This window comes from Petromyzon marinus, chromosome 2 (assembly GCF_048934315.1).
Source record: "Petromyzon marinus isolate PM22_M1 ecotype Great Lakes invasive population chromosome 2, UKy_Petmar_22M1.pri1.0, whole genome shotgun sequence".
In the NCBI taxonomy this organism is placed as follows: domain Eukaryota; kingdom Metazoa; phylum Chordata; class Hyperoartia; order Petromyzontiformes; family Petromyzontidae; genus Petromyzon; species Petromyzon marinus.
The window spans coordinates 1568238-1595590 of NC_133668.1; the positions used below are offsets into that span (position 1 = coordinate 1568238).

Below are 27353 nucleotides of genomic sequence, written 5' to 3' on the forward strand. Positions count from 1 at the left end.
GATGTCTTTGATGGTTTGGACTTTACCACACTCACAGTGTGGCGATTCTTTGATCTTCCAATTGTGGAAGTTGGACGAGCATCTCCCATGTAGCTTTTGACTGTGGTTTAGAGTGAAACAATTGTCATGGGACCCAGTACTTCCACAGTCGGGTCCTTAATGAGGTTGTTGTTTGCCAAGTCCATAGCCACCCATGGATCCATCCAGTGCAGGCCTATGTTTTTATTTTTGGCTGCTTGAGCAGAGGCATGCATCCGGAAAAGTTTCCTGGATTTCGGCCTATGGGGTGGGGTTTCTTTTAGGTCTCGTTGGACCGGCAGAGCGATGTCTGTAGGTTTAACGATTGCGATGACGTTGTTCGGTACAGGTGGACGTCATTGTGAACACGGTCGCCAATGACCTGGACTTGTCCAGAGGAGCAGTTTCTGCAGCTCTTCTTAGGAAAGCTGGCCCACTGCTGCAGGAGCTCACGAATGATGGATCAGGAGGAGGGTCCCTGAGAGTTGGAGACGTCTTGAAAGTGAAAACCAAGGGGTGCAAGTTGTCATGTAGAGAGATCTACCACACTGTGTGTTGTAGCTGGAAAGAAGGTGGGGGAACTGATAAGGTATGGTCATATATTTTTTTTTATCATAATCCATCATTTATATATTCATATATGGTGACGATAATGTTGTAATAGTACCAAATATCGCCATTAAGATCTTCAACGGAAATGTTCAACACATTTTGTCATATGTGATAATGTACTATAAATTATTTTTGCATTTGAGTCATCTTGGCCAATAATGTGCACGTTTGTACGTTGAACGTCTTTCCCACCGTACGTAGCCGACCGTGCTAATTGGAGGTGCGGTGACACATTATAGGCATGTTTTTACTATCCACTAACTTTCCGCTTTCAAAGGAGACTTACCAGGATTCAGTGTCCACATGTGCTAAGGATCTAACAAGATTTCACTCTCAGCATGCTAAGCAACTCCTGAGAAAGCAGGTCCCACTTCCAAAGCAGCTTGGCTTTCTTTACGTGTCGTTTTTGAATTTTATCTTGTTAGGCAGGCTGTAATAAGATTGTAATGACCATAAAATGCATGCAATATAAGAACATTTTTTTTAATGTATAGTCTTGTACAACACACTATCATTGAATTTTGATTTAAAGCTTTCGTGACTGCAGTAATTCATATTCTTAGTTCTTTCGGTAAAGTCACGTTGAAGGGAAACAACAAAATAATAAAATATATATTTTATTATTATAAAACGGTCGTCTTCAGGTGTGTTGGTTTGCATAAATTTATGCAAACCAACACATTTATGCAAACCAACACACCTGAAGACGACCGTTTGTGTTATGGTCGAAACGTCGTGAGAATTTTTATTGTTTTATATATTTTATTATTTTGTTGTTTCCCTTCAACGTGACTTTACCGAAAGAACGAAGAATATTACTATCATTGAAATTTTGATTTGTTTGTAATCATTCTAATTAGAATTTTGAGCTAGTTTGATAAAACTCTATAATCACGCATTCAGTATTACGGTTTTGCTGAATGAATTTCATTCTTATATACCTGAACATATTTAAACTTCAGAGTTCTCCTTCACACTTATAACACGTCCAAAGTACACGAGGACACATTTTGTTTTCGCTTGTAAGGACGCTCCATGCATAAAAGTCACACTCGTGTATGTCTGTAAAATATTGTGTGCGTTATAAATGGCATTATTATTTTGTTGTTGTAGGGTACTTGTCTGACACATTATTGTAAAATGCGCAAATTTGTTTTCCAAAACATTTTCATAAAAAAGTAACATTTACTATCAGTAACTATTGACACACCTGCATCAATTATCTCCAAAACTTTGGATTTGTCTCGCAAACTAAGGGATTTATACTTCAGCCCCTTTCTATTACTTCTTGATGTAGGTGTAGACGACATTTATGAGAGGGTTGGCATGCACACAGTGCACAAACAAGGTAAAGTCCAAAGCAACAGGTCTGCACTAATGCTCACCACACGCGCCGCCACTAGACTGAGTGATTGTTTTGGCCTTGGTGCGTGACCTCGCTCCACGTATATGCCAAAATTGGACCATTCGGTATGGTAATTCGGCTCATGGCGAATTACCAACATACATATGCCGAAAGCGCAGCGGTGCTGAATTATCCCCAATTATGAATGATCAAATACCGAAATAACGAGGTTTTACTGTATCTATGGCTATAAAATTAAAGTGATAATTTACAGGCCTCTGTCAATTCGCGACTTGTTGAAGGTCCCTTTTCACTGTTTCGGTCATGGGGAATGTTTTACCTTGATTAATCACTTGTTAGAGTGGGTTATGTAAGAATTTACTTTGATGTGTTATCCACTTAAGTGTAACTGGAAATACTTCCTTAGAACAACGTACTGTAATTTGGCCTGTCTGGTTGGTTGGTTTTAACATGAAGGGGGGGAATATAAACATGCCTTTCCTGGGACGCATGTTTCAAAAGAACTGTAACAATTTCTAAGCTATAATCTTCCGTTGAATCGCGTTAATGGTACATATTGGCCGGTGGGGTTAAACGTTTACATGTCATCTGTTTCCCTCACAAGGTTTTGAGCCAAATCGTGTCAACTTGCCTGAAGATGGCTCAATCATCAAACTACCAAAGCATCTCCTTTCCGGCCATCGGCACTGGCAACTTGAACTTTCCCAAGCCCATCACGGCCAAGTTAATGCTCGATGAATTTGTGGCGTTCAGCAAACAGAACCCTACCACTAGGCTTCAGAATGTTCGGCTAATGGTGTACGGGAAGGATGATGCAACATTCGCAGTGAGTTCTTATATTGAAAAACTTCGTTGAGAGTTGAATGATTTTCATATGAGGTGAAGAACCTTTTCTTGAGCCCTGCTGAAGCCTAATGCAGTCTGGAAAATTGCCTCTTCGAGGATGTGTTTGTATGTATGCATGTTGAACTTCTTTCAAATCGTACGTAGCCAACTGCTAATCGAAGGTGTGGTGGAAGGACAACAAACTAAACAAAAAAAGTCAATCTACATTTTTTAAGTATTTAAAAACAGTGTAATGGCAGTCCCATCACACTGTAGCTCATGCAGCCGATACTAATCATCTAGTGATTTCCCTCTGTATGTCTACCTCGGTCACTAAAGTCTCCTTGTGAGTGCACTGCTTTACTATTCCATTGTCATATTAGATTTTGTTCGACACGAGTCTAATTTTAGGAACGCAAATATAAATGTGGTTGTTGCCAGGCTTTCCACAACGAACTACAAAAGCTAAGAACAGCAGAAAATGAGAGAAGAGGGGCAACAGGAGAGGATGATGCAGGAGGAGGAAGCAGAGAAGAAGTGAAGGGCAGTGGCAGAGAAGAAGAAGAAGAAGAAGAATTTGAAATCATTGACGAGAGGAGAGGAGGTGCTCGGGGAGGGAGTGATGCTTCGCCTTCGTTCACGAAAGAACCCCAAGGAAATTATGGTAAAACAGGAGAATGAGGGGAGTGAATGTTTTGTGTAGAGAGTAGGATCGAGTAAGAGGCTTAAGGACACTCATACCGAAAGAACCAAAGAGTATGGACACTCATATGGTTAACGTTGGCTACACCAGGTTCTATTAAAATGTCAATTATTTCTATAAGGAAGCCTCACTAAGGCTCAAGATTGTTTTTCAGGACCGGCTGAATTAGGATGTTTGGCCGATTCCTTTGCTGCATGTGTGGCTTGTGGGAGGAAACCAGAGATCCTGGAGAAATGCCACATATGTGCGATAAGTTTCAGATGTAATGTATAGATCCAATTCAGCAAGTAGATCAAATCTAACTGTGCATCGCTCCCATTACTGGACTGCCATCTGGAACGCCCTCTCAACCATAAGTACAGTATACACCACCTGATGTGACTGGTGGTCACCAATCCAAGCAGTAATCAGGCTTGATCCCCAGTATATTAGATCTGACAAGATTGAGAGCATTCATGGTGATTTGGTGGTAGGTCCCAGGGGCCAAAGATGCTCTCTATATATGGGTTTGAATGCTCAGCGGAAGCAAGTATATCCTGAGAGAGTTGGTAACCATTAATTCTCTTGTCAGTGAGTGTCTTCCTCTCCTATAAGTCTGATCTGTGAGTCTGCCTCGCTATGATATCCGTGGTGTATTTGAGATAAGGTGGCAATCACTGTCACCTCATCTGTACTGACAGCCAGCCCATCCACATCAACATCTTTGCCACCACTATCATCATTAGTGCCACAAACTACTCTTACAATGATTCAAGGATGAATAAAGTTCTAATTTTGTTCTGTTTGGTTGGACTGATTGCAGGTTTTTACTCTGAGTTGAAGGAGGAGGGTCTGGGGACGCTGCAGATGAAGTTTGGAAAAGTGGTGGTGGTGGTGAAGCAGGGAAACATCGTGCAGGAACGCACGGATGCCATCGTGAACTCTACTGACGAGAATTTCAGCCATGGCTCAGGTGAGAGACGGCATGTGTGGTGTAAGTCATGTCATCGTGGGCAGTACAAACGGCAATACAAGAGCTTAAATAGCTAGTCTGCTTGCCATTGAGTTATTGTGAAGTTTATAGAGGGAGGTGCATGCATTGTTGTTTGGTGTGATGTATGAGTGGACAGTGGTTCTGCTGCTTACATGGTGATGTTTGTGTTCAACAAACCAGGCTTCCAACAGTTTAAACCATATTAATAATAGAGGCTTTTGGGTTCGATCGGGTAAATGTAAATGTGTTGTTAAACCCGCCACCGCCTGACACAGCCAATTAGTAAGATTAGTTACGTAAACAAAACATGCCAATTCTTAAACATGCCAATTCTAATTGACTGTGTCGGGTGGTGGCGGATTTAACGACACATTTATGTATTCTTGGTTCTTTCGGTAAAGTCACGTAGAAGGGAAACAATAAAATAATAAAAATATAAAACAATAAAATTCTCACGTTTCGACTGCAACACAAGCAATCATCATCAGGTGTGAAAACCACAGCAAGAAAATTTGGAAAATACTGTGGTTTTCACACCTGATGGTGATTGCTTGTGTTGCAGTCGAAATGTCTGTGAGAATTGTATTGTTTTATATTTTTATTATTTTATTGATTCCCTTCTACGTGACTTTACCGAAAGAACCAAGAATATGAATCCCTGCAGTCACGAAAGCTTTAAAACGACATTTATATTCACGCGATTTTACCCAAAAACATCAATTATGGTTAATATTGGTCGCAAAAGCCTACGTGTTAAACAGTTTACACCATATACATCTACCAAAATTTTATGCAATAAATAGTAAAATAATAGTAAACATTCATTTAAGTGGTGTTTAGTGTCCACATTAATTTCATTTTGCTGGATGGTTCTGACTCGATTAGAAGGCGGCAAATATTACAAAATGAAACCTATCATCCATATGTGCTTAGTTTGTTGTCCTTCCCCCGCACCTCCGATTAGCACGGTTGTTTATATAATAAGTTCAACATACATACAGTACATACTATGTGGTCAACAAAATAAGTATCGCTCTGGGTTTGTGGGACGTCAGTGACTGGCATTGCGCAAGGTGACACTTTGACTCATGTGGTCAAACCCCATCACCTGCCCTTTAGGTGTCTCTGCTGCGATAATGAAAGCTGCTGGCCCGCGTATCCAATCCATCTGCAAGAAAGAAGGTATGTCATGTAATAATTATCTCACATTCAGCAAAAGCACCACTAGCAGATGTGTTTAGGCTCATTTATGCATTATTTAATTTGCAACGTAGCATAGAACTGGAGTGCCTATATAAACATCCATACGCGTTTAACTGTAACACCTAAACATTGTTGATTTGAAGCTTTCGTGACTGCAGGAATCCATACTCTCTGGTTCTTTCGGTAAAGTCACGTAGATAAAAATAATAATAAAAGAAAACACGACGTTTCGGTCGCAACACAAGCGCCCGTTGTCAGCTCCGTCTTCACCTGAAGACGGACGCTCGTGTTGCGACCGAAACGTCGTGTTTTTTTTTTCTATCTACGTGACTTTACCGAAAGAACCATAGAAGTACCTAAACATTGCACAGAGAGGTCAATAATGTACTTGCACCTCTGTCTTCTGCAGGCACTGCATAGTTCTGAATGTGGGTGTCAGACATTTTGCGTTATTCTTTGTGTGAGCCACCAACCCCAGCTCCAAGTTGTTAGATCACACCCGCACAACAGCAACAGCTGAAACTCGCCACAAAGTGGCGGCGATGTCACCACGGCACTTGTGCCAGGCCGGGTGCACTCCGAGGCCATGGGAAGTGCCAAAAGGCTCACTGGCAGGTCAGGGATGGACCCAGGTGCCATGAATTGACTGAGATGATTGTCAGATGCACCACCTGTGCCACAACCACACCCAATATATGCATTTTAATTGTAATATGCTAAATTAATTCATACTTTTATTACTTTTGGTGTGCTTTATTTCTTGTGATAATTTTCCAATTGTTGAGCCACTCGAGTATTCGTCTTTTGTTTCCAGGTATCTATGACGGTTTTGCAGTGACTGGCTCTGGGGATCTTTCTTGCAAGAGCATTGTTCACGTTGTATTAAACAATTCCAAGGAAGAACTCAGCCAGGTCTTGTTCAATGCCCTGGGTCATTGCGACGATCTGGGCATGATTTCCATCTCTGTACCGGCTCTAGGAACAGGTGAGTAGGTCAGAGCATTTGAGAATGTGATCAGTGTGCTGTGTATGGCGTGGATCTTCCCTGTGCTCTGTGAGACTGTTACATGCTATCTGATATTAAAATTGCCTCTGCTCTGAGCTCTTCAGTTAAAACTTTTTATTGTTCAATTACAAATGCAGGCACATGTGTGGGAAATAGTGCAATAGGCCAGCGCTGAGTGGGGGGAGAGTTTGTGGGAGGCTTGAGAAGGGTACGGGAGGGGGAGGGGTTACAGCTTTGGTGACCGGTTGCGGTGGGCGGCCTTTGTGGTACTTGCGGTAAATTTGCGGTACTTTGCAGTAGTTATGAGGACACCAAAAATCGCCATGGGCCCGGGTAGGTTGGTGGGAATGCGTTGTAGCTGAGAGAAAATTCACAATCCCTTGCTTATACTTATCGAGAACGAGGAAATCAAGTGGCACTGCCAAAATTCGTGACTAGAATTTGCCCAACTGTGTGAGTGTAATTCGTGTCTGTGTCTCCGTGTCTGTATATCTGTCTCCAGGTCTGTGTTTTGCTTGTTATCCTCCCACACCTCCGATTAGTGTGGTTGGCTATGTATGGTGCGAAATAAATTCTCCATGTATACATATATATCTGTGTGGGGAGCTTTGGCGCAGCAGTTAGCATACAGCGCTATTAACCCGGCGACCCGATTGACGATCTGAACCGGTCTTGGGCCTCCCATAGGTTATCCCAGCCTCAAATGAGTACCTGGAGCGGTGTGTAAACATTGCCAAGGGGGAAACAACGGCGACCACTCACCTCCTCGTGTGCCGTGCCGGACATCCGAGGTGCTACTCGCTAACAGCACTTCTCCCAAAAGCATATTAAGGCTAAACAGAGGGATGTTTGTGAGAGCGAGCATGTGTGGGGACGCGAGTTTTGGCGCAGAATCTCGGGTAACTTTACGCTGCCCCTTTGCGTAATTTTCCGTATCCGTTCACTACTCGAGCCAGGTTGAGAATCACTCCCAACGCGTAATTACTTTATTTTCTGCAAAACATTGTAAATAATTGAAGGCCGCTCAGTGGTGCCCCTCTCACACCGCCTGTCTCTAAGGTGGTGGGCGCCTTTCGCCCCAAGACTCTGCCTCGGCCATCTTGGATGCGGTGGCCGAGTTTTCAGTTCAGAAGGGACCCAAGAAACTGCGATGTGTCAGAGTCATCATTTTCGAGGTGGACATGCTTCCGGATTTCTACCGTGAGCTGCAGGGCCGACTGAAGAAACCCGGTCCTCAGCAAAGAGGATTTTTATCAATGATGAAAAGTAAGAGGCAGTCCAAATACACTGTGAAAACAACTTGAGATTAAAGCCTTTATTCATTAGCTCTGTCCGTCTGGAACGTGGGATGGGGGAGGGCATGATTACTCCCATTCACATGATCTATATAAATTAAACTCTACTATAAAGTTGTGTTGTTATTAAGGACTTTTAAAAACTGACCATATTCGTTAAATTGTTGCCTAAAACTTGGAGACAAATGCAGTGCTTCAAGCACTCGCCCTGGTGCCTTGTTTTTGGGCAGAACCACCACTATCAGAGACATGTTGTCTTGCAGACTATGGATGATAACTCTCATAAAGGTGATCCAACATGTACCACAGTTTAGTAGACAATTGTGCTGCTATTTAGAACTCATCCTGTTGAAAACAGGATAAAGTATTAAAAGAGTCGCCCAAAGCGTAGAGAACCAACACGGTGCGAGGACCGTGTTGGTTCTCTCCACGGACGAACTGCTTCCTGTGCATCTGGCGCGTGGGTTAACTCTTAACATTGATAGTTAAATGCTTCCGAGGACAAACGCATTTTGGAAAGCGGTGCAGAATCTACGCTTATGAATTTTTCTTCCTTGTTACAAACCACTTTTTTAAAAATGTTTTTTATTCCACAGGAACATTCAAATCATATTTTAGTGTTGGAAGTGAACTGCAGGAGCAAGATAACCACACTGTCCAGACGAACATGGGGATTAAGCCAGTCCACATCCAGGTTTACTCAGCTTCAGATGAGATCAACAGCAAGGTCCTTGATGAGATCGATGAAAAGCTGACGACCGAAGGATGCAACAAGCAAATCAGCGATGAAATAATTGCAGAGTTTGGAGAGGAGGAGCAAGAGGCCATATGTTTACTAAAACATCAAAACCAAGTGCTGATCAATTTTACTGCACAAGACACAATCAGCGTCGAAGGCAACATCACTGACGTGAGCCAAGTCTTAATCAAGCTCCACGAAATGATGAATGACACGAGGAAGAGGAGGGATCGTGCTCAGCAGGAGGAGATGCTGGCAAAGAACGTGCAGTGGATGTTCCTCCGAGACGAGCAGTACATTGCCTTCAGCCCAAAGCACAATGCTATGATTGAGGAGGCGTCAAAGAAGAACCAGGGTGTGGTTTCCATAGCAGAGGAGAAGCATGAAGGTCATGTCAGTGTCGCTGAAAAGGTGTACAAAACCAAGGATGGAGAAACTCTCCCAATTAAGAGAAAGAAGGCCGAAGGTAAGTGACCTCCAGCTAGTGCCATGCGTGTGGAAGAGTTCAGGCAGAGCTGGTGCACAGGGCAAGTTTCCATCCAGTCTCCTGTACTCATACAGGATTCCCTTTGCAAAGGAGGAAATGCACCAGAGTGATTTACATCTAGCTATAAATAAAACGTATATGGTAATGATACAAGTATTTAACGATATAGGATGCTTTTAAACAGAACACTGTGGGTGTAGTTCCTTTGGAAAACTTAATAAAATCAACTTGAAAATGCCCAAGAACGTATGCAGTTGAATTATCCATCCGCACACACTGTGCCCCAACCTATAGTGGTGCTGTGTTTAAACAAAAGCACTGAAGGCAAAAGAGACTGGGCATGTTCTTCTTTGGTTCTTTCGGTAAAGTCGCGTAGAATGAGAATAAAATAATAAATTGATCAAATAAAATAACACAATAATATTCTCACGACGTTTCGGCCACAACACAAGCGGCGTTCATCAGGTGAAGGGACGAGACTGTCTGGTAGGACAGCGCTGGAGTGAAAGAGCCACGTTCAGATCACGGCCTTTAAGCTGTGTGAGAGGAACAAAGCGCCTTGACAAAGGAATTAGCATATAATTTAGCATTGAAATGGCTGAATGATTAGCTTGTGACTGGTCACAGAAATAGCTATGTTAAAAGTTAAAGCATACACATCCGCACAGGCACCCCTTGATAAAGGAATTAGCATAGAATTTAGCATTGAAATAGCTAAGTTAAAGCATACACATCCGCAGAGGCACCCCTTGACAAAGGAATTAGCATAGAATTTAGCACTGAAATAGCTGAGTGATTAGCTTGTAATTGGTCACAGAAATAGCTACGTTAAAGTAAGAGCATACACATTCACCGAGGCACTTAGTACAAATCAAACAGGAGAATTTAGCATTGAAATAACTAGGCGAATTTAGCATTGAAATAACTGAGTGATCAGCTAGTGACTGGTCACAGAAATGACTATGTTGAAGTCAAGGCCTACACATCTGAGCTATTCACAGTACTATATAGTGAACCAATAAAAAACTAAAATATAAATTACCTTAATGTTATCAATAAACTCTATATTCTCCAATCAGCTAAGCTACCAACAATAAGTCGTTATATATCACAATGCTATATGGCGAAAAAATGGGTGGATTCTTACCCTCAACTTTAGCAACACGGATAGCTACGGGCCCCGTTCAGACGGACGAGTTCATCCATGGTCGGAACAGAGGAGGGGGAGAGAGACAGCTGCGAGGCGCTATTATACTCCATGTTGTAAACCATACCATTAACCGTGGTGTGAGAGGTATTAAGAGTCAATGCTGGCGAAAGAGCTGCGGTCTGAAGGTCATCGTAAAATAGTGACAAAGCTATGTCAAAATGAGTTAATCATACAGAAGAGCACAAGTAGGAAGGCCTGCTGAAACTATTTTTAGAAATCAGACCGGCACTCCCTTTGCCCCCCTCCCTTGGAGGCCATTTCCATAATATAGCTGGCTTAGGTTACCCTTTTAGCCTATTGTCAGTAATTTTCTGCTGTTTTTCACCAAAAAACTGCTCTGAGGTTGACCTAAGTGAGAGAAGCCATTGACAGTGCATTCTTCTTCTGTGCTGACCCTATGATGTTACAACTGTTTTATTGGGCAGTCCAGAGAAATAGGCCACCCTGACAAAACAATCCATGCAGCAGGCCACACGGCCGAGTTGGTGCTGGCTCGGGCAGCATGGGAATCTGGGCCAAGCCCACTTGCCTGGTTTGCGACTCCTTTATATAGTTATGAGAATGTGGTATGAATCTCCAAACTTTAAGAGGTATATTTGGAATGCTTGGTCAATTACATGTAAATGCGTATTTTGCATGCGTGAGAACCCAGAGAACCTCCATGAATGAGATCAGTAACACACACTTGCTGTACTGCTGTTCACAGGCCCCATGGGTTGAGTGTGTTACAGAATTCTAGATTTGAAGTTTTCGTGACTGCAAGGATTCATACTCTTTGTTTTTTTCGGTAAAGTCACACAGGTGACTTTACCGAAAAAGAACAAAGTATGTGTCACAGAAATGAAGATCTGTTTGATCCACTAACGCCATCTTATACGCTCTGGATCACATGCTTGTGCAAATTTATCTCCCTGTGCCTTTAGACATTATTCCCATTGAGTGGATGGACGTGAGTGACTCGGGACAGGACCGCGTTCTGTCTGTGCCACTGGATCCCACGTCGCATAAGTATCGGAGCATTGCAAATGACTTCAAGCAATCTCTGGGGAAACTCTCCAAGCAGCCCAGCTTTCAGATTGAAGAGGTCAGCTTTTGCTTTGGGTTAAGGAGCCAGGAGATCTATTAGAGCCAATAGAACAGTAATAAGTATGTCATTATGAAGAGGTGTCTGTTACAATCTGCATGTTTTTTGGATTTACATTGTTTTTACAACAGAAAGCTACATTTTGCACCCACTTTAAAATGTGTTAAGAAATCCAGTGCACTTGCACCCCCGTGTACATGAGTTTGGAATGTCCAATATCGGCTGAGAACAGCACACTAGTTATAGATACAATGGCCATCATTTTTGTATTGTTTTGTTGTTGTAGATAACTCAAATTCAGAACCATTCGTTATGGAAACTCTACATGACAAAGAAGAAAGAGATGGATAAGGCAAACAAACCCAACACCCAGCTAAATGAAAGAATTCTCTTCCATGGAACTGCATATGCCACATGTGATAAAGTCAACACAAATGGATTCAACAGAAGCTACTGTGGAAAAAATGGTGAGTGTTTATTTCTCTCAATCACTCTACACTCACCAGTGAACTGAACAAGTCCTGGCCATTCATTCAATAACATTTTCACAATTTTCTTTGATATCACCACCCCTAGGTGGACAATCTCATGAGGCACAAGCATGTGAAATGGGGGATAGAAGGGCATGAATGTTTATTGAGTTTCAAGACAATTTTACCAGGAGGCTTCTGCATTGGGACATCTGGACATCGAGTATATGCACCTGGAGCTCTGCAACTTATAAGATGGGGATACCAGTGAAATTCATATAGGGTATAGATGTACTGTCACCTACGGCCCACCTCGTAGCAATGCAGTCTTAACACGTTCGATAAAGTTTATGCATGCACAACATTTAATGGCAGTGTGCCATGCACTGTTGCCCAAGTGAATATCGGCCAAACTCTTTGCAGGGCTAAATGAGAGACCACATGGGTGAAAGTTTTTCGGCATTGTTTTATACTGTATTGGAAAAATTCTGTATGACAAATGTTATCTCTGAATCCCCTTTTCTACGTGTCGTTTTAGCTACGTGCTATGGGAATGGAGTGTACTTTGCCGTCAGTGCTAGCTACTCGGCACAGCCGACATATTCACCAGCCGAGAGCGATGGCAGCAAATATATGTACCGGACACGCGTGCTGACTGGTGACTTCACGACGGGGAAACAGGGCATGATCGAACCTCCACCCAAGGGCCAGCAAAACGCCGTGCTGTACGACAGTGTGACGGACAATATGAACAACCCATCTATGTTCGTCATCTTTAACGATAACCAGGCCTACCCTGAACATCTCATAAAATTCAAATTGTAATGGAGATGGGCTATCGTGTGTTGGTCACCTGAATATGCATTACTTAATTTACCTTTGCTTGACTAAAACACGAGGATGCGGTCTCAATTGTAGTCAAGCTGAGCATGCACACACACATATAACTGATGTATTTCTTTTTGGATATAAGGATATTTAGATTAAGTACATTACTATTGTGCAAGCTGTGATTACTCTTAACTATGCAGTGGTTGTCCAGTCCACAAGCCAGTGGTGAAACAGATTTAACCTGTACTGCATCTTGCAGCTTGGGAGCAAACATGTCAAGTGATCATCGTAAGAATTGACAGTAATAAGTAACGTAGTAGTGCGAGTCATAAAAGTGCAGTAGTAGACTGCTGGTTTGTAGACAATTAACGGGTGCCATAAGTGAATCTGCTGGATAATTTGCAATTTTGCCAAAATTACCGGTAATGTTAAGACTGTTATCATAAGTAAATTTATCCTCGGGTTTTCTTTGTAGTCATAACTTGTGTCAAATTCCTTTTAAAAGCAGGTGCAGATACGTTGCCTTTTCAGATTCGATGCACTTTCATGTTTTCTTCAATTAGCTTCGGACACCATACAAATCATTACAACACTAAACGATGACTCGCATTATCCAATTTGAGTACTTGCTGAAAAAACATAACATGTTTGCATATTTCATGTGGTTTTTACCCTACAGCAGTTTATTAAGGCTTAGACTTAGTTCCCACAGTTCAAAGTTTATATGCTTCAGTGATTTATAATTTAGGATTCTTGTTTCAGGGGCTGTTATGGCTATTATTTCTTTAACAGATAAATACGCGCATGGTATGCAATATCGCAATGTGACATTTATAGGTTAGAAAACTAAACACATTTTTATTCAATCTTACGTTTACGAATACATGCACAACAACATACTCTTTGAATAAAGTACACATTAATTTGTACGTGTTGTGTACAAACTGTCAAGTTATTGCAAACACAAACAAGCATATTTTTTCTAGATTTGAAGCTTTCGTGACTGCAAGGATTCATACTCTTTGTTTTTTTTGGTAAAGTCACGTAGGTAAAATAAAAAAAAACTAAATTAAATCACGACGTTTCGGAGGCAACACAAGTTTCCGTCTTCAGCTATCTTGCTGTGACTGTTCCACCTGAAGACGGAAGCTTGTGTTGCCTCCGAAACGTGATTTAATTTAGTTTTATTTTACCTACGTGACTTTACCGAAAAAAAACAAAGAGTACAAACAAGCATGATGCTGAATCAGCAATTGGATTATTCGTTTTTATGCATTTAGGTTTTATTTTGGCACAGGTAAACCCCGCTTGCCAATACATGTTCATTTTAGATGGACATAAAACACCTCGTTACGGCACAAAAAAACGAACAATCCAAAAACAACTGTACAGGGTCAAGTACAGAATGTCTGCGATTCGATGTGGCACAACTAGCACAGAAAGTCCACGGCTACTGGAACACATCACATGTAAAACTTATTCTGCAAAGCAGTGATCTATCGCACCTCCAATTAGCATGGTTGGCTACATACGGTGCGAATGCAATTCAACTTGCATAGAAATTGAGATCCAAAAAGTGATGTAAAATAGGACAATGGTTAGGTTTTGACCCCAAACATTTTTGCTCGGTTATTCCAGAGATCAGGCGCTGCCACATGGAAGGAATTTAAACCAAGAGCCAAAGAAAGTGGTGCAAGGATGAATGAGGTTGGGGAGAGGTGAAATGAGATTGGAGAGAACGGAGCAGATCAGAGAAGGGTAAGCGAGCCATTCTGGGTAGGAAACGATGGAGGTGCAGAGACTCAATTGTGAAGGTGGAGGGCCTGGCAGCCGCAACCCGCAGAGCGGGCCAGGTCAGATCGGGGTATACCCCTGCAGCAAAGGTGTGGTAACAACAGGCAGGCAGTGATGCACAGTGGGCAGCAGCGCACAGGCAGGCCACACGGGCATGCCTGCGTAGACAGGCGAGCGGCATTCAGAGGTAGTACAGAGGACCGCAAGCTCTCTTAGTCGATCCCATGGGCCCAGCCGACGTCTCGCTCCGTGGGGGGCAGCCAAAGTCGTGGACGTGGAAGAGGCCAAGCCCTCAGTCAAGCCTTGGACTGCCGAAGCGAACGTAACATAAGATGGTTCTGAAGATGTGTGAGATTGGTAGTGTGGGTGCTGGTCATCCACCCCCTTGTGTGCCGTGCCAACCTTCATTACGTCCTCACCAAGCACACTTGCCCCAAAAGTATGTGTAGGCTATACAGAGATGTCTTTTGGTACAAGACTTGTGTATCTGCAGTTATTAAAGTACACATACACTACAGCCTACAATACAGTACAGACACTAGTCTACAACAATGATCGCCATTCGCCACTAAGTGGCGGTAACGGCACCACGGCGCTTGTGCCAGGCAATGTGCACTTTAAAGTGAGGTGAAGTGTTCAAGGCTCGCTGGCAGGTCACGGGACAAATCCAGGTACCATATCTCGGTTAGTCAATACATCTGTCAGATGCATCTCCTGTGTTCCCTCCTGTGGCAACTTTCAGCTGCACAGCATTCTGCTTGTTGTGAGCGTCGCTCCTCCACTCTTGTTGCAATTGCCTCTAACTGTCCAATACCATTCATCACGAGCCTCCTCCACAGAGGCCGATCTTGACACAGCTGGTACCAGTCATCGGCAAGCCCACTCAGCTCCATATCCTCTTGTACCACATCACTCCATCTCTTCCGTAGCCTGTTGCCGCACCCATTTAGCCCCCTCTATCTGGCCAAACAAAAGCTGCTTGGGCATGCGATGGCTGGGTGTGCAGGATACATTACTTAGCCAACGCAAATCCCTATTTGGTCAACCATGTTGTGTATGCTGATGATCTTGTGATTGCTGCTCATGAGTTTGAGGCGCTCCTGTCGAACCTGGAGTGTGAGACTAAGATGCAGGGCCTTACCATCAGTCCACCACAACAAATCGCCTGCATGGGTATTGTGTCAAATACTCCAACCTGCTCATAAAACCTTTCTTGCCAGTATCAAAAACAGCATATTTTTGATTGCATGTTCACCACAAGTACATTTGGTTAATGCAGACATGTTTCCTTGCAAAAAGGCTTGTTTGGTGTTTTAACGCCTTAACACTTGTTTTGTCAGAAAGGGTAAAATCTATTCTTACTTCACACCCTCAGCTCCCCAATGGTGATGACGGAGTTGTGCGGAGAGTGGCGTTTTCATACCTGGCAGTGTGCCTATGACCAGTTCTAGTTTGACAGCAGAGGTCCCACTCCGAATCGGTCGAGCGGCATTCTTTTTATCGGCGATGTAATGCTGTGTGGAAGCTACCTGCTGTCGCTCCACACGAAGCTTCGGGTCTTCTCAGCCACAATCATGTCCTTCTCTATGCTTGTGAAACGTGGAACCGTTACTGGAACATTAGTCTACAATACAGTACACATACACTGGATACTGCAGTCTACATTACAGTACCGACGAGGTCTTTGATGCCATTCATCTTTAAAAGCAATAAAAATGGCACCAGCTGCAGCTCGTTTCATATACTCAGCATTTTATCCTTTATTAAATGGACTTTGAAATAAAAACTTGAACATGTATTTGCCGTAATTTAGTTCAATTTACATTTAGAAATCACAGAACCAGGCACACAGAACAGATTGACCAAGCATACACTTGCACGCAGAGAAGTTAGTGGTAATATGAGAACAAATGTGTGATGGCAGCCCACCAAATTTGTAGTTGTGGATACACAGTAAAAAAAAAATGCACAGATTTACATACATCGGATATACCACTGCAAAAAAACCGTGACAATATTGGAATCCATCAGAAGCATAAGCAAGCATATTGAAATAAAATTTAGTTCATTGTTATTAAGATGAGTATATTATGACCTTCAGTGGTTTTGCTTTTAACGCGAGCTAAAACAAACCCACATCCACTAGCTTGGTGCAGCAACTGACTGCACTTCACATTAAAAGAGACAGCATGGAGGCCAAATCGCATTGAAATGGCTCTCCCATTATCTCAAACATGACTAGTCAATAAGCATGTTTGGGGCTATTTTACAATTAAATGGTTGCTTGCAGTCATCGTACAAGGGCACATGTCAATGTTCTCAAAGCTGCGAGACACCCATAGCCACAAACGTGTCCTAAGCAACGTTCTTGAACTCTGGGGATGCACGTTGCATGAAACATCTCGTGAAGGCAGACCCGGGCTGGGAGACACGATGTGCCGGAACTGTCAGCGAGACCCCTTTTTAATAGCACCGCCGGCTTTGGGTCGTGCAGCGCGTGGCTCAGTCGTGGCCTAGCCTCACCCCAGATGGTGCTGGGCACCGTCACAGGCTTTCGTCGCTCTCTGCCGCATGCAGCTGAGTGTCCTCCGCGTCCGTCATGTTGCTCTCGTGAGAGTCAAACCCCTCCGCTGTGCACAAAGATGGGAGGGACAGGGTTATTTTATAAGTCAACGTTTACATTTACACAACAGTGCATTTTGTGGAGGTGACTGGATGCCTTTTCCAGGTCACGAAAATGTAGATTGCTTGCGTTATAAGCGATTGAAAAGCGGCGATACATCTTGCCAGTGCTTGGTGTTGCTGCAGCTGCATTACCATTCTCGTTGAAGTCCATGGGGTCCTGCATGGCCGAATCTTGGCCCTGTTCATCATCGTCCGGAAGGTACCGCTTGTCAATTGCCTCCTTGATCTGGTTGTTTGCTCCCTTGGGGTCCAGGTCCATGGCCCATGAGAAGTTCATGAGGGCTAAGTGGCCCTGACCCAGCTTCTTGTAAACCTGTGTACATAATTGCCATCAGCTTATGCACAGGCACAGTGTGCGTGTATTTGTAAAGTCATAGAATCGGTCACATAGCAGCATAGCTGCTGGCAGGGAAGGGGATCTGCAGCTTGTAGCAGCCCTGTGGCAGCAGGCCACGTGATAGACCAGAGAGGGATCTCGGGGGGGAAAGGTTATGGAAGGGGCAATTCGAGAACCCGCTAGTAGGTTCCAGAATGGGCGTGGCCGGGGGGACAGTATAAGAGGGGCCCTGGGAGGGGACTTCGTGGAGTGAGATCCCGTCGTGCTGCTGGAGTCTTCACCGTCATCGCCATCTTCACCATCTCGGCGTCGCCAGTCAGGCAGTCTGACCAGCTGTCCTGACTGGCGACCTGTAGTTACTAAATGTTACTATCAGGCCGTGTTAATAAACAGAGTGCCTCCTACTCTTAGTGTTTCCGAGTCAATAACTACATATGTATGTAGACCTTTCCCACTGTACAGTCAACAGTGCTGATCTGAGGTGTGGGGGAATGACAACAAACTAAATACAAAAAAGCAGTTTTAAAGAAATTAGTTTTCAATCTATACTTAAAAGTTGCTTCCTATTATCGGAAGGAAGAGCATTCCTAAGATCATAAGAAAGAGCATAAGAAAGAGCATGTCAGGATTTGACATCGTAGATCATGATCAAAATAAGTTCCAACACTGAAAACACAATTTTCAAACCCAAGACGGTCCCTTGTTGACATGTACCTTCAACATTCACAAACTTGTATTACCTTGCCTATGAGGAAGTACACCAGTGACTCCTTGGGTACAATCTGCTTCAGCTCCTCGAGCTCTTGCAAGGCCGCCTGTTCAAAAACCAGAGCGGGGAACAACATTACATCCCACTCGCACCGCCGCCGATGGAACGGCGTGCATCGAGCAAGCTTGCATGCACCGGCAGCTTGCACAGAAATCCGCGCTCTCACCTTGTACTTCTCATTTGCAAAGAGGATGGAGGCACGGTGGAACTTGCACAGTGGGTTTTTGGGCTCGACGTTGATGGCTCTGGTGAGGGTCTCAAGGGCTGCATCAGATTTTTTCAGTGCATGCTGCACCTGTAGGATGGAAAATGGGTCCCATTTTCACATCAGGGGATATTCCAAAGAAAGCTCATTGAAGACGTTCAAGTGTTGCAGCACTTAACAATATAATGGCACCAACAATTGTTAGCAATGTTGTATTATCACTCACCACAGCAATGTGACAAAGCAGCACTGAACTCTGCGGGTTTATACTGAACGCCTTCCTGAAGTGAACCTCTGCCAAACTATATTTTTCTTGCTTGAAGTAAATCATGCCCAGGCCATACCTGCAGGGTAAAAGGTTTACTTTTGAATAACAGTACTTGAAATCACACCGCTTCGTCACATTTAAGAAAAACACATGTGCAACTCGCCCTGGTAGTTTCTGCACAAGGCAAGCGAACAAACTTTTATCGTGTGCGCAGGGTGCACAAGGGCATAAGGGCGGTGCACAGATCTACTCACCATGCATTGTAGTGGCGAGGGTTGATGCGGATGGCGTTGCGGAAGCACGCCAGGGATTTCTCGAGCTCTTCGATGAGCGCCAGCTCATGGCCCAGCAGCGTGTAGGCATAGGCAAAGCTGGGGTCCACCTGGATCGCTCGCTGGAAGAATTTGATGGCAACGTCGTGCTCACGCTGCAGGCTGAAGCAGTTGCCCGCTGTGCACCACGTCTGCAGGAACACGAGCATTCAAAGAAAGCTGCAGCTGTTAAACTACTATAAAACTTTTTTTTATTTTACTAGGTAAGGATCACTGAGCTATATGGCTCTTTTTCGGAAGTGACTTGGCCACAAATGATCCCTCAACGAAGTGGTTTATCAAGTAGTAATTTATAGCAGCCAAATACTCTAAAGGCATGTTTCTAAATGTGGATGGAAAAACTGGAGGATCCGAGAGAAAAATCCAGGCGACCACAGGGAGAACGTGCAAACTCCAAATAAACAGGCATCAGGGTCGGGATCGAACCCACGATCTCCTGCATGCCAGGGAGTTAACATCTCGCTACCACGGCGTACATGTGCTGTTAGCATATTGAAAAACCACTATGTAATAAGTTAAGGTAAACATGACCGAATTGCATTTCAAAGAAGAGAAGCATTGGAATTAGTGGCAGGTGGAGCCTGAAGGATGGCTTTTTGGGAACATAAAATAAATCAGTACCTTTACTCAAGTTGACAAAACCCCAAATCATGTAAGGCACATGTTTACAATTTAATAAATGCTCTATTGACCGTTTATAAACTCTGTTAAAGGATCGAAGGGTATTGGGAGTGGTCTCCACAAGTCCCACGACCAAGGGAAAGACCTAAGTGCAGATGGTGGAATACTTTTAGGAAAGATCTTGAGATGCCATGTGTTTTCTGTGCAGCACTTGTAGGCTCTAGTAGAATGTCGAAAGCATACGCAAGGCTTGGTGGCATCAATGGCTTTGGCAATTATGGCATGTTTATTCTGAAAGGACTGAACCGTGAAAGGGCCCCACACGGTGAAAATATTCCACCGCCACCATGGCTCACCTGTGGAGAGTTCTTGTCCACAGCGGTCAGGTCCTGAGCCAGGGCAGAGAGAGCGACATCCCGCTGGAGGTGCCACAAAGTGGTGGAGAATGTCTCCATGCCTTCCAGCTGCGTTGGGTCTTTGTGCCTCAAGTCTAGAAATATCTTTTCTGCCTACACGCACATATAACAAAATCACGTTTTCTATTCATTGATATCAACCAGCAAATTATAGAAACAAATATTAAAGAAAAAATTCCTTACAAATCAGAAGCCATGTCTAGCCACATACAAAGTAAATCACTTTACTTGAAGGTTGTGTCACTGTGCACATGCATGCTTGTGCTCAATCATACCTGTGTGTACTCTGCCAACTCATAATGTGCCTTTCCAAGCTGACCCAGAACCCAGCCTGTGTGATAGTGGTGGGGTGGGAGTTCACTCAGCAAGTTGATGGCCTCCTTGCAGTTGTACGAACACAGTGCAGAGTAGGCCTTCCCCATTTCCCTGAGGAGGCTCATTAGCCCTTCTGCAATAAAAGCAAAAAAAAAAACAATGGTACAATTACAGTTTTATTTTATATCAAAAATGGTCAATATCCAACAATAAAGCAGATTTATAAATTAATTCAGAATATATTTTAAAACATTACAGTACTCGATGGTCATGCCGTTGGTATGCAAGTAATTCCGGCGAGGCAATTTTACCCGCCGCAGCCTTTTGCAGCGTGACGGCCTGTGCAGGGTTCAGCCTCTCCGCGATTTGGCCAGGCTCAGGCTTAGTGCCGTCCAGGTTCTCGCCGAGGTTGGGCTGCACCAGGCCCCCCTTGCTGCTCCTGCTCTTTGGCTTGCGGCTGAGCGACTTGCTCGGCGATGCAAACTTCAGTTTTGGCTTCTTGCTGTTCTCCTGAAAAAGCCAATCTCCAATGGTATTAGCAAGATGCAACTGTGCAGTGTTCCAGGGAAGGCACCATCATTAATTTAAAAGGGGACCTACGAACTGTTCAAACTGTAACTCACCTTGGCGGTTGAGCTGGCACTAGTAAACAGGCGTGAGCTCCTCCGCGGGGGAGCGTTGGTGAACGTGTTGGCAGGAGCACCGCTCGTAGGGAAGAGCACTTGGGTAGTACTGGAGGAGGCATCACCCACACAAAGTTCTGTTGAATGTGTCCATCCTAGTAATTTTCAGATTCGGCATGACTGAAATGAACCTGCACAAGACTAACCTGGACGGAGGAGTGGAACTCTGGGTCAGAGCGTTTGTTCCGACTTCACGGCTGTTACCAGACTGGCTAAACACTGGCTTCACTCCCTGACCGAGGCGAGTCAGTGTCTGATAAACAAAAAAAACAGGCAATATCATACATATGTTTAAAAAGTTATTATTTTAAATTGTCAAACTCCCAAGTAATTAGAATTAAGATCATAAAGAGCGCTGTACCTTCTTTGGAGCAGAGACAGGCCCAGTTTCGATCATTGTGGAAGTAGGCGTGATGCCTGACAGGACAGAGGAGTCTGCCGAGCTTGGAGTGTCCATGGGCAGAACCCCAAAGCTAGAGAAATAGTAGCAGTTACATCACTGTATGCTGCAGAATGGCATGTAAAGGGGCATGTGTGTCTTGGTATAGTGGCTTAAATAGAAGTTGCTCAATTCCAGAAGAATTCCCTAGAATCTGTACTTTTAGGCACAAACACAGAACTCGACGGCAGAGCTTAGAGCCGATGAGCCATTTGCACAGATAAAATTCCCAACAAACGTCGTGCAAGCCGCATCACCTGGGGGTGAGAGGGCTGGCGGAGCCGGTCAGCATACTCCACGTGCCCCGCGCACGCATTCGGGGCGGGCGGGACATGAGGCTGCGGTCTCCCGTCAGCAGTCCCACCGAATCGGAGCTGACCGACACGTCGATGACGGAGCCCGAGGCAGACGGTGTGAGTGGTGCGTGTCGCGACGCTACCGACGACTCCAGGTTTAGCCGGTTCAGTTCCTTGTTGACCATCATGAGACAGAGAGAAAACAAAATATTGAACTGCAGAGCCAAATAAGCTAGGTAAGGTAACTACCTATGTCACTCTCAAATGAGACTATCCTGGTCCGATGACTTTTCAAGTAGTTAAAGAAAATAAATATAATATAGCATATATGTAACACATTTGGCGTTAAACAAGTTGTCACCTATGCGGTCTGCAATAAACTTGTGTAGTTCTGGAATGCCTAAAATAAAGCATCATTAAACCAACATTTCAATGTTCTCATAATTGCCATATATATTGAAACTACGTGCATCTCAGAGCAGAAAACACCTATTTATATTTAAGATTATGCTTTAATTAAAACCGTACGCAAAATCTTGTACACAGCAGCAGATTTAGAATGGCCGATTAACAAATAACTATGCATGCACTTCAACATCATGCTTGTATAGTGCACAGCTGTATGCCTAAGAAAATTGGCCTTTCGTATTGGCACTCCACTCTCATTCTCACTAAGAATACTCACATTCGTTCACAACACTGTGGCCTTAAAAGGAAGCACATAACAGGTGACGCTTTGGATAATGGCCCTTCTTCACAGCACATAGTTCACCAATCTACCTCCCTATGTGCTGTGAAGATACATTGCCCGAAATATTGCCCATTATATACTTTTCTACTTAAAGGCAGTGTTATTGAGTGTGTTGAGTTTTTTTTTGGTTTGTGCCTGTGCACCGTTGCCAATGCACTATCACCAAATAGTCAATCTTTACCAAGGTGTCCTGTGGGGTCTCCATGACCGGAGTTTCCTGCACACGAGACCCAGCATTGCCACACGGTGTGGGGTAGTTGGATTGACAGGTCCCAAAGTTCTGCAATGACGACAATCTGAAGATCTGGTCCGGGTCTGGCTTTTCACCTGTAATCAAGCACAGTTTCACGGTGAGTGGAAATAATCATAGAATACCAAAATTAAGCTTCATAAGAGCGTGCATAACAGTTGAGCACTCACCTATATCACAGAGGGCCTCAAATTGTGACCACAGGAAGGGATTTAAGCCCAGGCTCTTCTGGAAGCACTCTGCACCTTTTGTGGTACGCTCAGTTTTACTGCAAAAACACAGTGCACACGAGTGATACAGCCATCTTAGAATGCACGTTTAGTTGGTAATGGCAAATGTACTGAGTGTGCTGTACAATGAGCAACAATTAAAGGAGCCATCCCTGATCCCGGACTAACATGTAGATCTGGCCGAGTGTGGCCAGGACGAAGCACGCAGCATCTCCAAATTCGGTCGTTATCTCCTCGTAAGTGCGGGCTTTCCCCAAGATGCCTCCAGCCAGGATGCGCTCTGCTTCTGCGAGTCTGTAGCATAGATCAAAATTGCACTGTGAAAATGGTATTGTTTTTGGTTTTTTTCGGTAAACTTTACCGAAAAAAAAAACAAAAAGTATGAATCCTTGCAGTCACGAAAGCTTCAAATCTAGAATGGTATTGTTTTATTTAATAAAGCTTGCCTATAGCAAACGAGCGAAGGGTGGCATTTTCATTTAAAATTAGCAACAATTTATTTTGGCGTATGGGCGAAAAATTACCATCATAATCTACGTACGAAATTTAGAGTTAAAAACCATCGGCCTGTAAACTAATCAATTGTTGAAAAAACCATAGGCCTGTAAACTAATCAATTGTTGAGACAGAATCGGTACACTGTAGACAGTAGAATTTTGGAAAAGACATTTAACGGACATCTCTTTTGTCATTGGATGCCTTATACACTCAATAGCAGCAAGGGTTGTTGACGTGACATACACATTCACAAGTACGTAATACTTTACACTTTGAAGCCTATGGAGATAACTACTTAATTACATGATTTACAGGGTTGAGCGACTTGACCAGTGCAGGGACAAATTCCTAGAGGAGTTAAACAATATAAATACATCGCTTATCAAAATAAACCTTGTGGCGTCTGATAAGAGTTTCACCTGGTAGTGTAGTTTGCGAGTCATTTAATAACAATCGTTCGAACCTTTCATAATTTGACACCACAATCACAAAAGCAGATACATCCACCAAAAATTGCATATATTCTTTCAGTAGTGAAATCGTGAAGAGCACTCACTTCTCAAGCTCCACACAGCAGCGAGCCAGCAGATGCTTGCATTGCGGCGTGGAACAAGAGTGCATCTTCAGCAAGCTGTAAGCCTTGTACGGCTTACCCGAGCGGTAGTAGCAAGTGGCCAGGAGGAACAGCACTTCTTCTGATGCAACTGCAAGAATCCACACACAATGCAGGCTGTCTGGAGCAAAACTGCTGCTGTCAAGACCAAGTCAACTTTAGGGACCGTACCATAGGGGCAAGCTCTATTATACCCGTGCGTTGCCATCACTGTACCTTCGGCGAAGAGACGCTCGGCCAAAAAGACGGCATCTCGGAAGGCGTAGTGATTCAAGGCGTGCCAAATTGCAGCCTGCGTGCAACAACAGACAAAACGGCACCGTGTAAATGCGTTGTTTGAAGTGTAATAAATTAACACTAAAATGTATCGGCTCAATGTGAATGATGTACGTGACAAAAGCAATCGGTTTGCAGTTGACAAGCCGCTTAGAACCTCCCTGATGCCAAACGGTCATGGAACAAGCCACGCTGCATCAACTTGCAGTGAAATCGTTGGGGGCCCGGAAATCCCAAGACGTGTTATGGTGCCTGGGGGTGGCTGGCCCCTAATATAAGTACGCACTGCCATTCATCAGTGGGACCACGGTTTAACTTGTGGTTGTAAGAATGGGAAATTCCTTTAATATCCCTAATAAGCCGCTGCTCCTGGTTATCTTCAACGTGGTTATTTAAAATAAAAAATACATTGTACTTAAATGGCAGGAGCCATCACCACCGCATTAACTAGCAGCAGCTCGTCACAAAGGGTCGCGGACTCAGCTCCTCTCCTCCCTCTCCCCGTTTTAATCTCTGCGCCTGGTGGGAGAGGCGAGGGTGACCACCAAAAATGGGGCATCTTGGGCGGCTGTCACCGTCAGCTGCTGTCACACGGGGCCCCATCGAGCCGTGCTCTCGGCATCAAAACGCCGGCAGTTGCCCAAACCTCTACTGCTGCCACTGCCCTCCACCGGTCACTTCTTCCTGCCAAGCGGGCCAAGCCTTGTTCCTCATTATCAGCTGCCACCTGCCCTGGTCCCGTCTTACCACCCCCCCCCCCTTACAGGTCAGGGCAGACAGACGCTGTCACCCCCTCCTGCAACTTATCCCCCCCCCAACCACCACCCACCACCCCTTTTCCTTTGTTGCTCCCCCGTGACAGGCCAGTACCTTCTTTAGTCCCTATTCCCCTTGTCCCGCCTGACCCTCCTACATCTTTACACCCCCTTCCTCTTTCTCTCTCCGCTCTCTGCCTTGCCAGCCCAATCGTCGTATGGCCTCATCCCGCTCTCCCCGCTCTCTCCCTTGCCCCCGATCCCTACCCCCATGCGCTCCTTGCCACCCCAGCCGTGAACGTCTCCTCGTCATCCCGTGCCGCTCTGCCCGTCCCCACCCCCGTGCCGCCCGCTCTCGCCGCGCTCCTTCTCCCCTCGCCCACAACGGGGCCTGGGGGCACCCCGAGGCTTGTGCGTGTGGTACCTGCACGGGCTCCTGGAGCACGGTCATGACGGGGAGGCGGGCGGGCGGGCGGGCGGCACTCGCAGCCGAGGAGAGACGCAGCCGAGGTAGCCGAGGGGGAGACGCCGGGGAGGAGGAGGAGGGGGACGCGGCAGAGCCTGGGCCCGGCAATCACTCGGCCGCCATTTACGAGACTGATGGGGGAGGGGCTAGGCGGTGACGTCACCGGGGGGCGCGCGCGTCAACCGCCACGGCCAGGCCCGGTAGTCGAGCGTCGAGAGAAGAGTGAGCGACGCGCGGCAGGCCGGGCAGTCGAGCGCCGAGAGAAGAGTGGGCGGGGCCCCAGGCCGGGCAGTCGAGCGCCGAGAGAAGAGTGAGCGGTGCGTGCCAGGCCGAGCAGTCGAGCGCCGAGAGAAGAGTGAGCGACGCGCGCCAGGCCGGGCAGTCGAGCGCCGACAACGACTCGAGCAGCAGCTGCAGCAATGCCTCGAGCTCGTTGTAGGTTGCGACGATTTGGGGTACAAGCTGCTTTGGCAACGACGACCGATAGAATCGGCCACTTGGCCTCCCACCGCGTGCGCGGAGGGCACTGAGATTGTGAAGCTCATACTCACTGCACGTGTTTGATTACTGTGCAGTATTAAGGTGTATTACTGGACTGTTAAATATCAACAGGGAATTCATATTCTTGGTTCTTTCGGTAAAGTCACGTCGAAGGGAAACAATAAAATAAAAAATATATAAACCAATAAAATTCTCACGACGTTTCGACTGCAACACAAGCAATCATCATCAGGTGTGAAAACCACAGCAAGACAATTTGAAAAAAGTGTCGGTTTTTTAACGTTAGCACCACGGAGAGCGATTTGGCAGTTATTCAGGTGGACGAGTCCATCTATGTTGGGAAAAGAGGAGGGGGGAGACGAAAAGAATGGATGCGGTCTGAAAGCCACCGTAAGTGTGAACAATCAATTAGTCGCAGTAACCATTAGCCTTAAGAGCTTGGTGTACGTGCTTGAGTTCACTGGCTATGTTTCTTAAGGCTAATGGTTACTCCAACTACACAATCCGCTAAGCTATCACTCCAACCATGCAGAAGGACCCTCTTGAGGAGCCATTCAAAACCATCACTTTACCCTACATTGCGGGGATCACAAAAAAGATCTCCAAAATCTTGAATAAACACAAGATCCAGGTCCGATTCAACACATTACATCAAATCCGTGATCTGGTTCCGTCTGTAAAATATGTGATTCCGGACATACAGTACCCTGGTGTCGACAAACTAAGTTGCCTCTGTGGTAGTAGTTACATTGGAGAAACCAAACGCCATGTCTCGGACCGCATTCGTGAAAACAAAGCAGACCTTAAACACGGTAGGACCAACACCTCGGCCGTGGCAGATCATTGTTATAATTCAGTAGGCTCACATGACATTGACTTCTCCAAGACAGAGGTTCTTTGTAAGCCATCTGGCTACCATGAGAGATTCATTCATGAGGCTATCCACATATACAAGCACAGAGACAATTTCAACCGAGAAGATGGATTCTGGTTTAGCAATCATTGGAAGGATTTGATAAACCATTTCAGGT

At 44.8% G+C, this 27353-nt stretch overlaps 2 protein-coding genes across 3 annotated transcripts in view; one reads left to right on the plus strand and one right to left on the minus strand.

Annotated features, from left to right (window-relative positions):
* The window catches only part of LOC116949748 (protein mono-ADP-ribosyltransferase PARP14-like), a 28380-nt gene extending 14629 nt beyond the window's left edge, over window positions 1-13751 (plus strand). For both annotated transcript variants that reach the window (XM_032967386.2, XM_032967404.2), the window contains exons 10-20: window positions 368-607; window positions 2601-2822; window positions 3263-3485; window positions 4327-4476; window positions 5617-5679; window positions 6515-6685; window positions 7766-7972; window positions 8598-9206; window positions 11361-11521; window positions 11808-11988; window positions 12530-13751. In XM_032967386.2, coding sequence (XP_032823277.1) covers window positions 368-607; window positions 2601-2822; window positions 3263-3485; window positions 4327-4476; window positions 5617-5679; window positions 6515-6685; window positions 7766-7972; window positions 8598-9206; window positions 11361-11521; window positions 11808-11988; window positions 12530-12816 — 2514 coding nt within the window. In that variant the 3' untranslated portion in view covers window positions 12817-13751. The remainder of the gene's footprint in view (window positions 1-367; window positions 608-2600; window positions 2823-3262; window positions 3486-4326; window positions 4477-5616; window positions 5680-6514; window positions 6686-7765; window positions 7973-8597; window positions 9207-11360; window positions 11522-11807; window positions 11989-12529) is intronic.
* Window positions 13752-16351: 2600 nt separating this feature from the next.
* Window positions 16352-25996, minus strand: CDC27 (cell division cycle 27). Its single transcript, XM_032967375.2, has 19 exons — window positions 25780-25996; window positions 24541-24616; window positions 24268-24415; window positions 23382-23507; window positions 23154-23251; window positions 22915-23060; window positions 21944-22155; window positions 21609-21720; window positions 21394-21500; window positions 21188-21296; window positions 20876-21074; window positions 20525-20697; window positions 20190-20342; window positions 19135-19343; window positions 18839-18956; window positions 18574-18702; window positions 18379-18453; window positions 17434-17614; window positions 16352-17246 (listed from the first exon to the last, which is right to left on the minus strand). The coding sequence occupies exons 1-19, from the start codon at window positions 25804-25806 to the stop codon at window positions 17161-17163; spliced, it is 2484 nt and encodes an 827-aa protein (XP_032823266.1). The 5' UTR covers window positions 25807-25996; the 3' UTR covers window positions 16352-17160.
* Window positions 25997-27353: the final 1357 nt, after the last annotated feature.

Excerpts from the sequence above, each read along its gene's own strand:
- CDC27 (XM_032967375.2), bottom strand. The coding sequence starts at position 25,806 with ATGACCGTGCTCCAGGAGCCCGTGCAG. Across the intron at positions 23,061-23,153 it reads TGAGGCCCTCTGTGATATAG|GTGAAAAGCCAGACCCGGAC; the intron begins GTGAGTGCTCAA and ends GCTTGATTACAG. Across the intron at positions 21,501-21,608 it reads CTGTCTCTGCTCCAAAGAAG|ACACTGACTCGCCTCGGTCA; the intron begins GTACAGCGCTCT and ends TTTGTTTATCAG.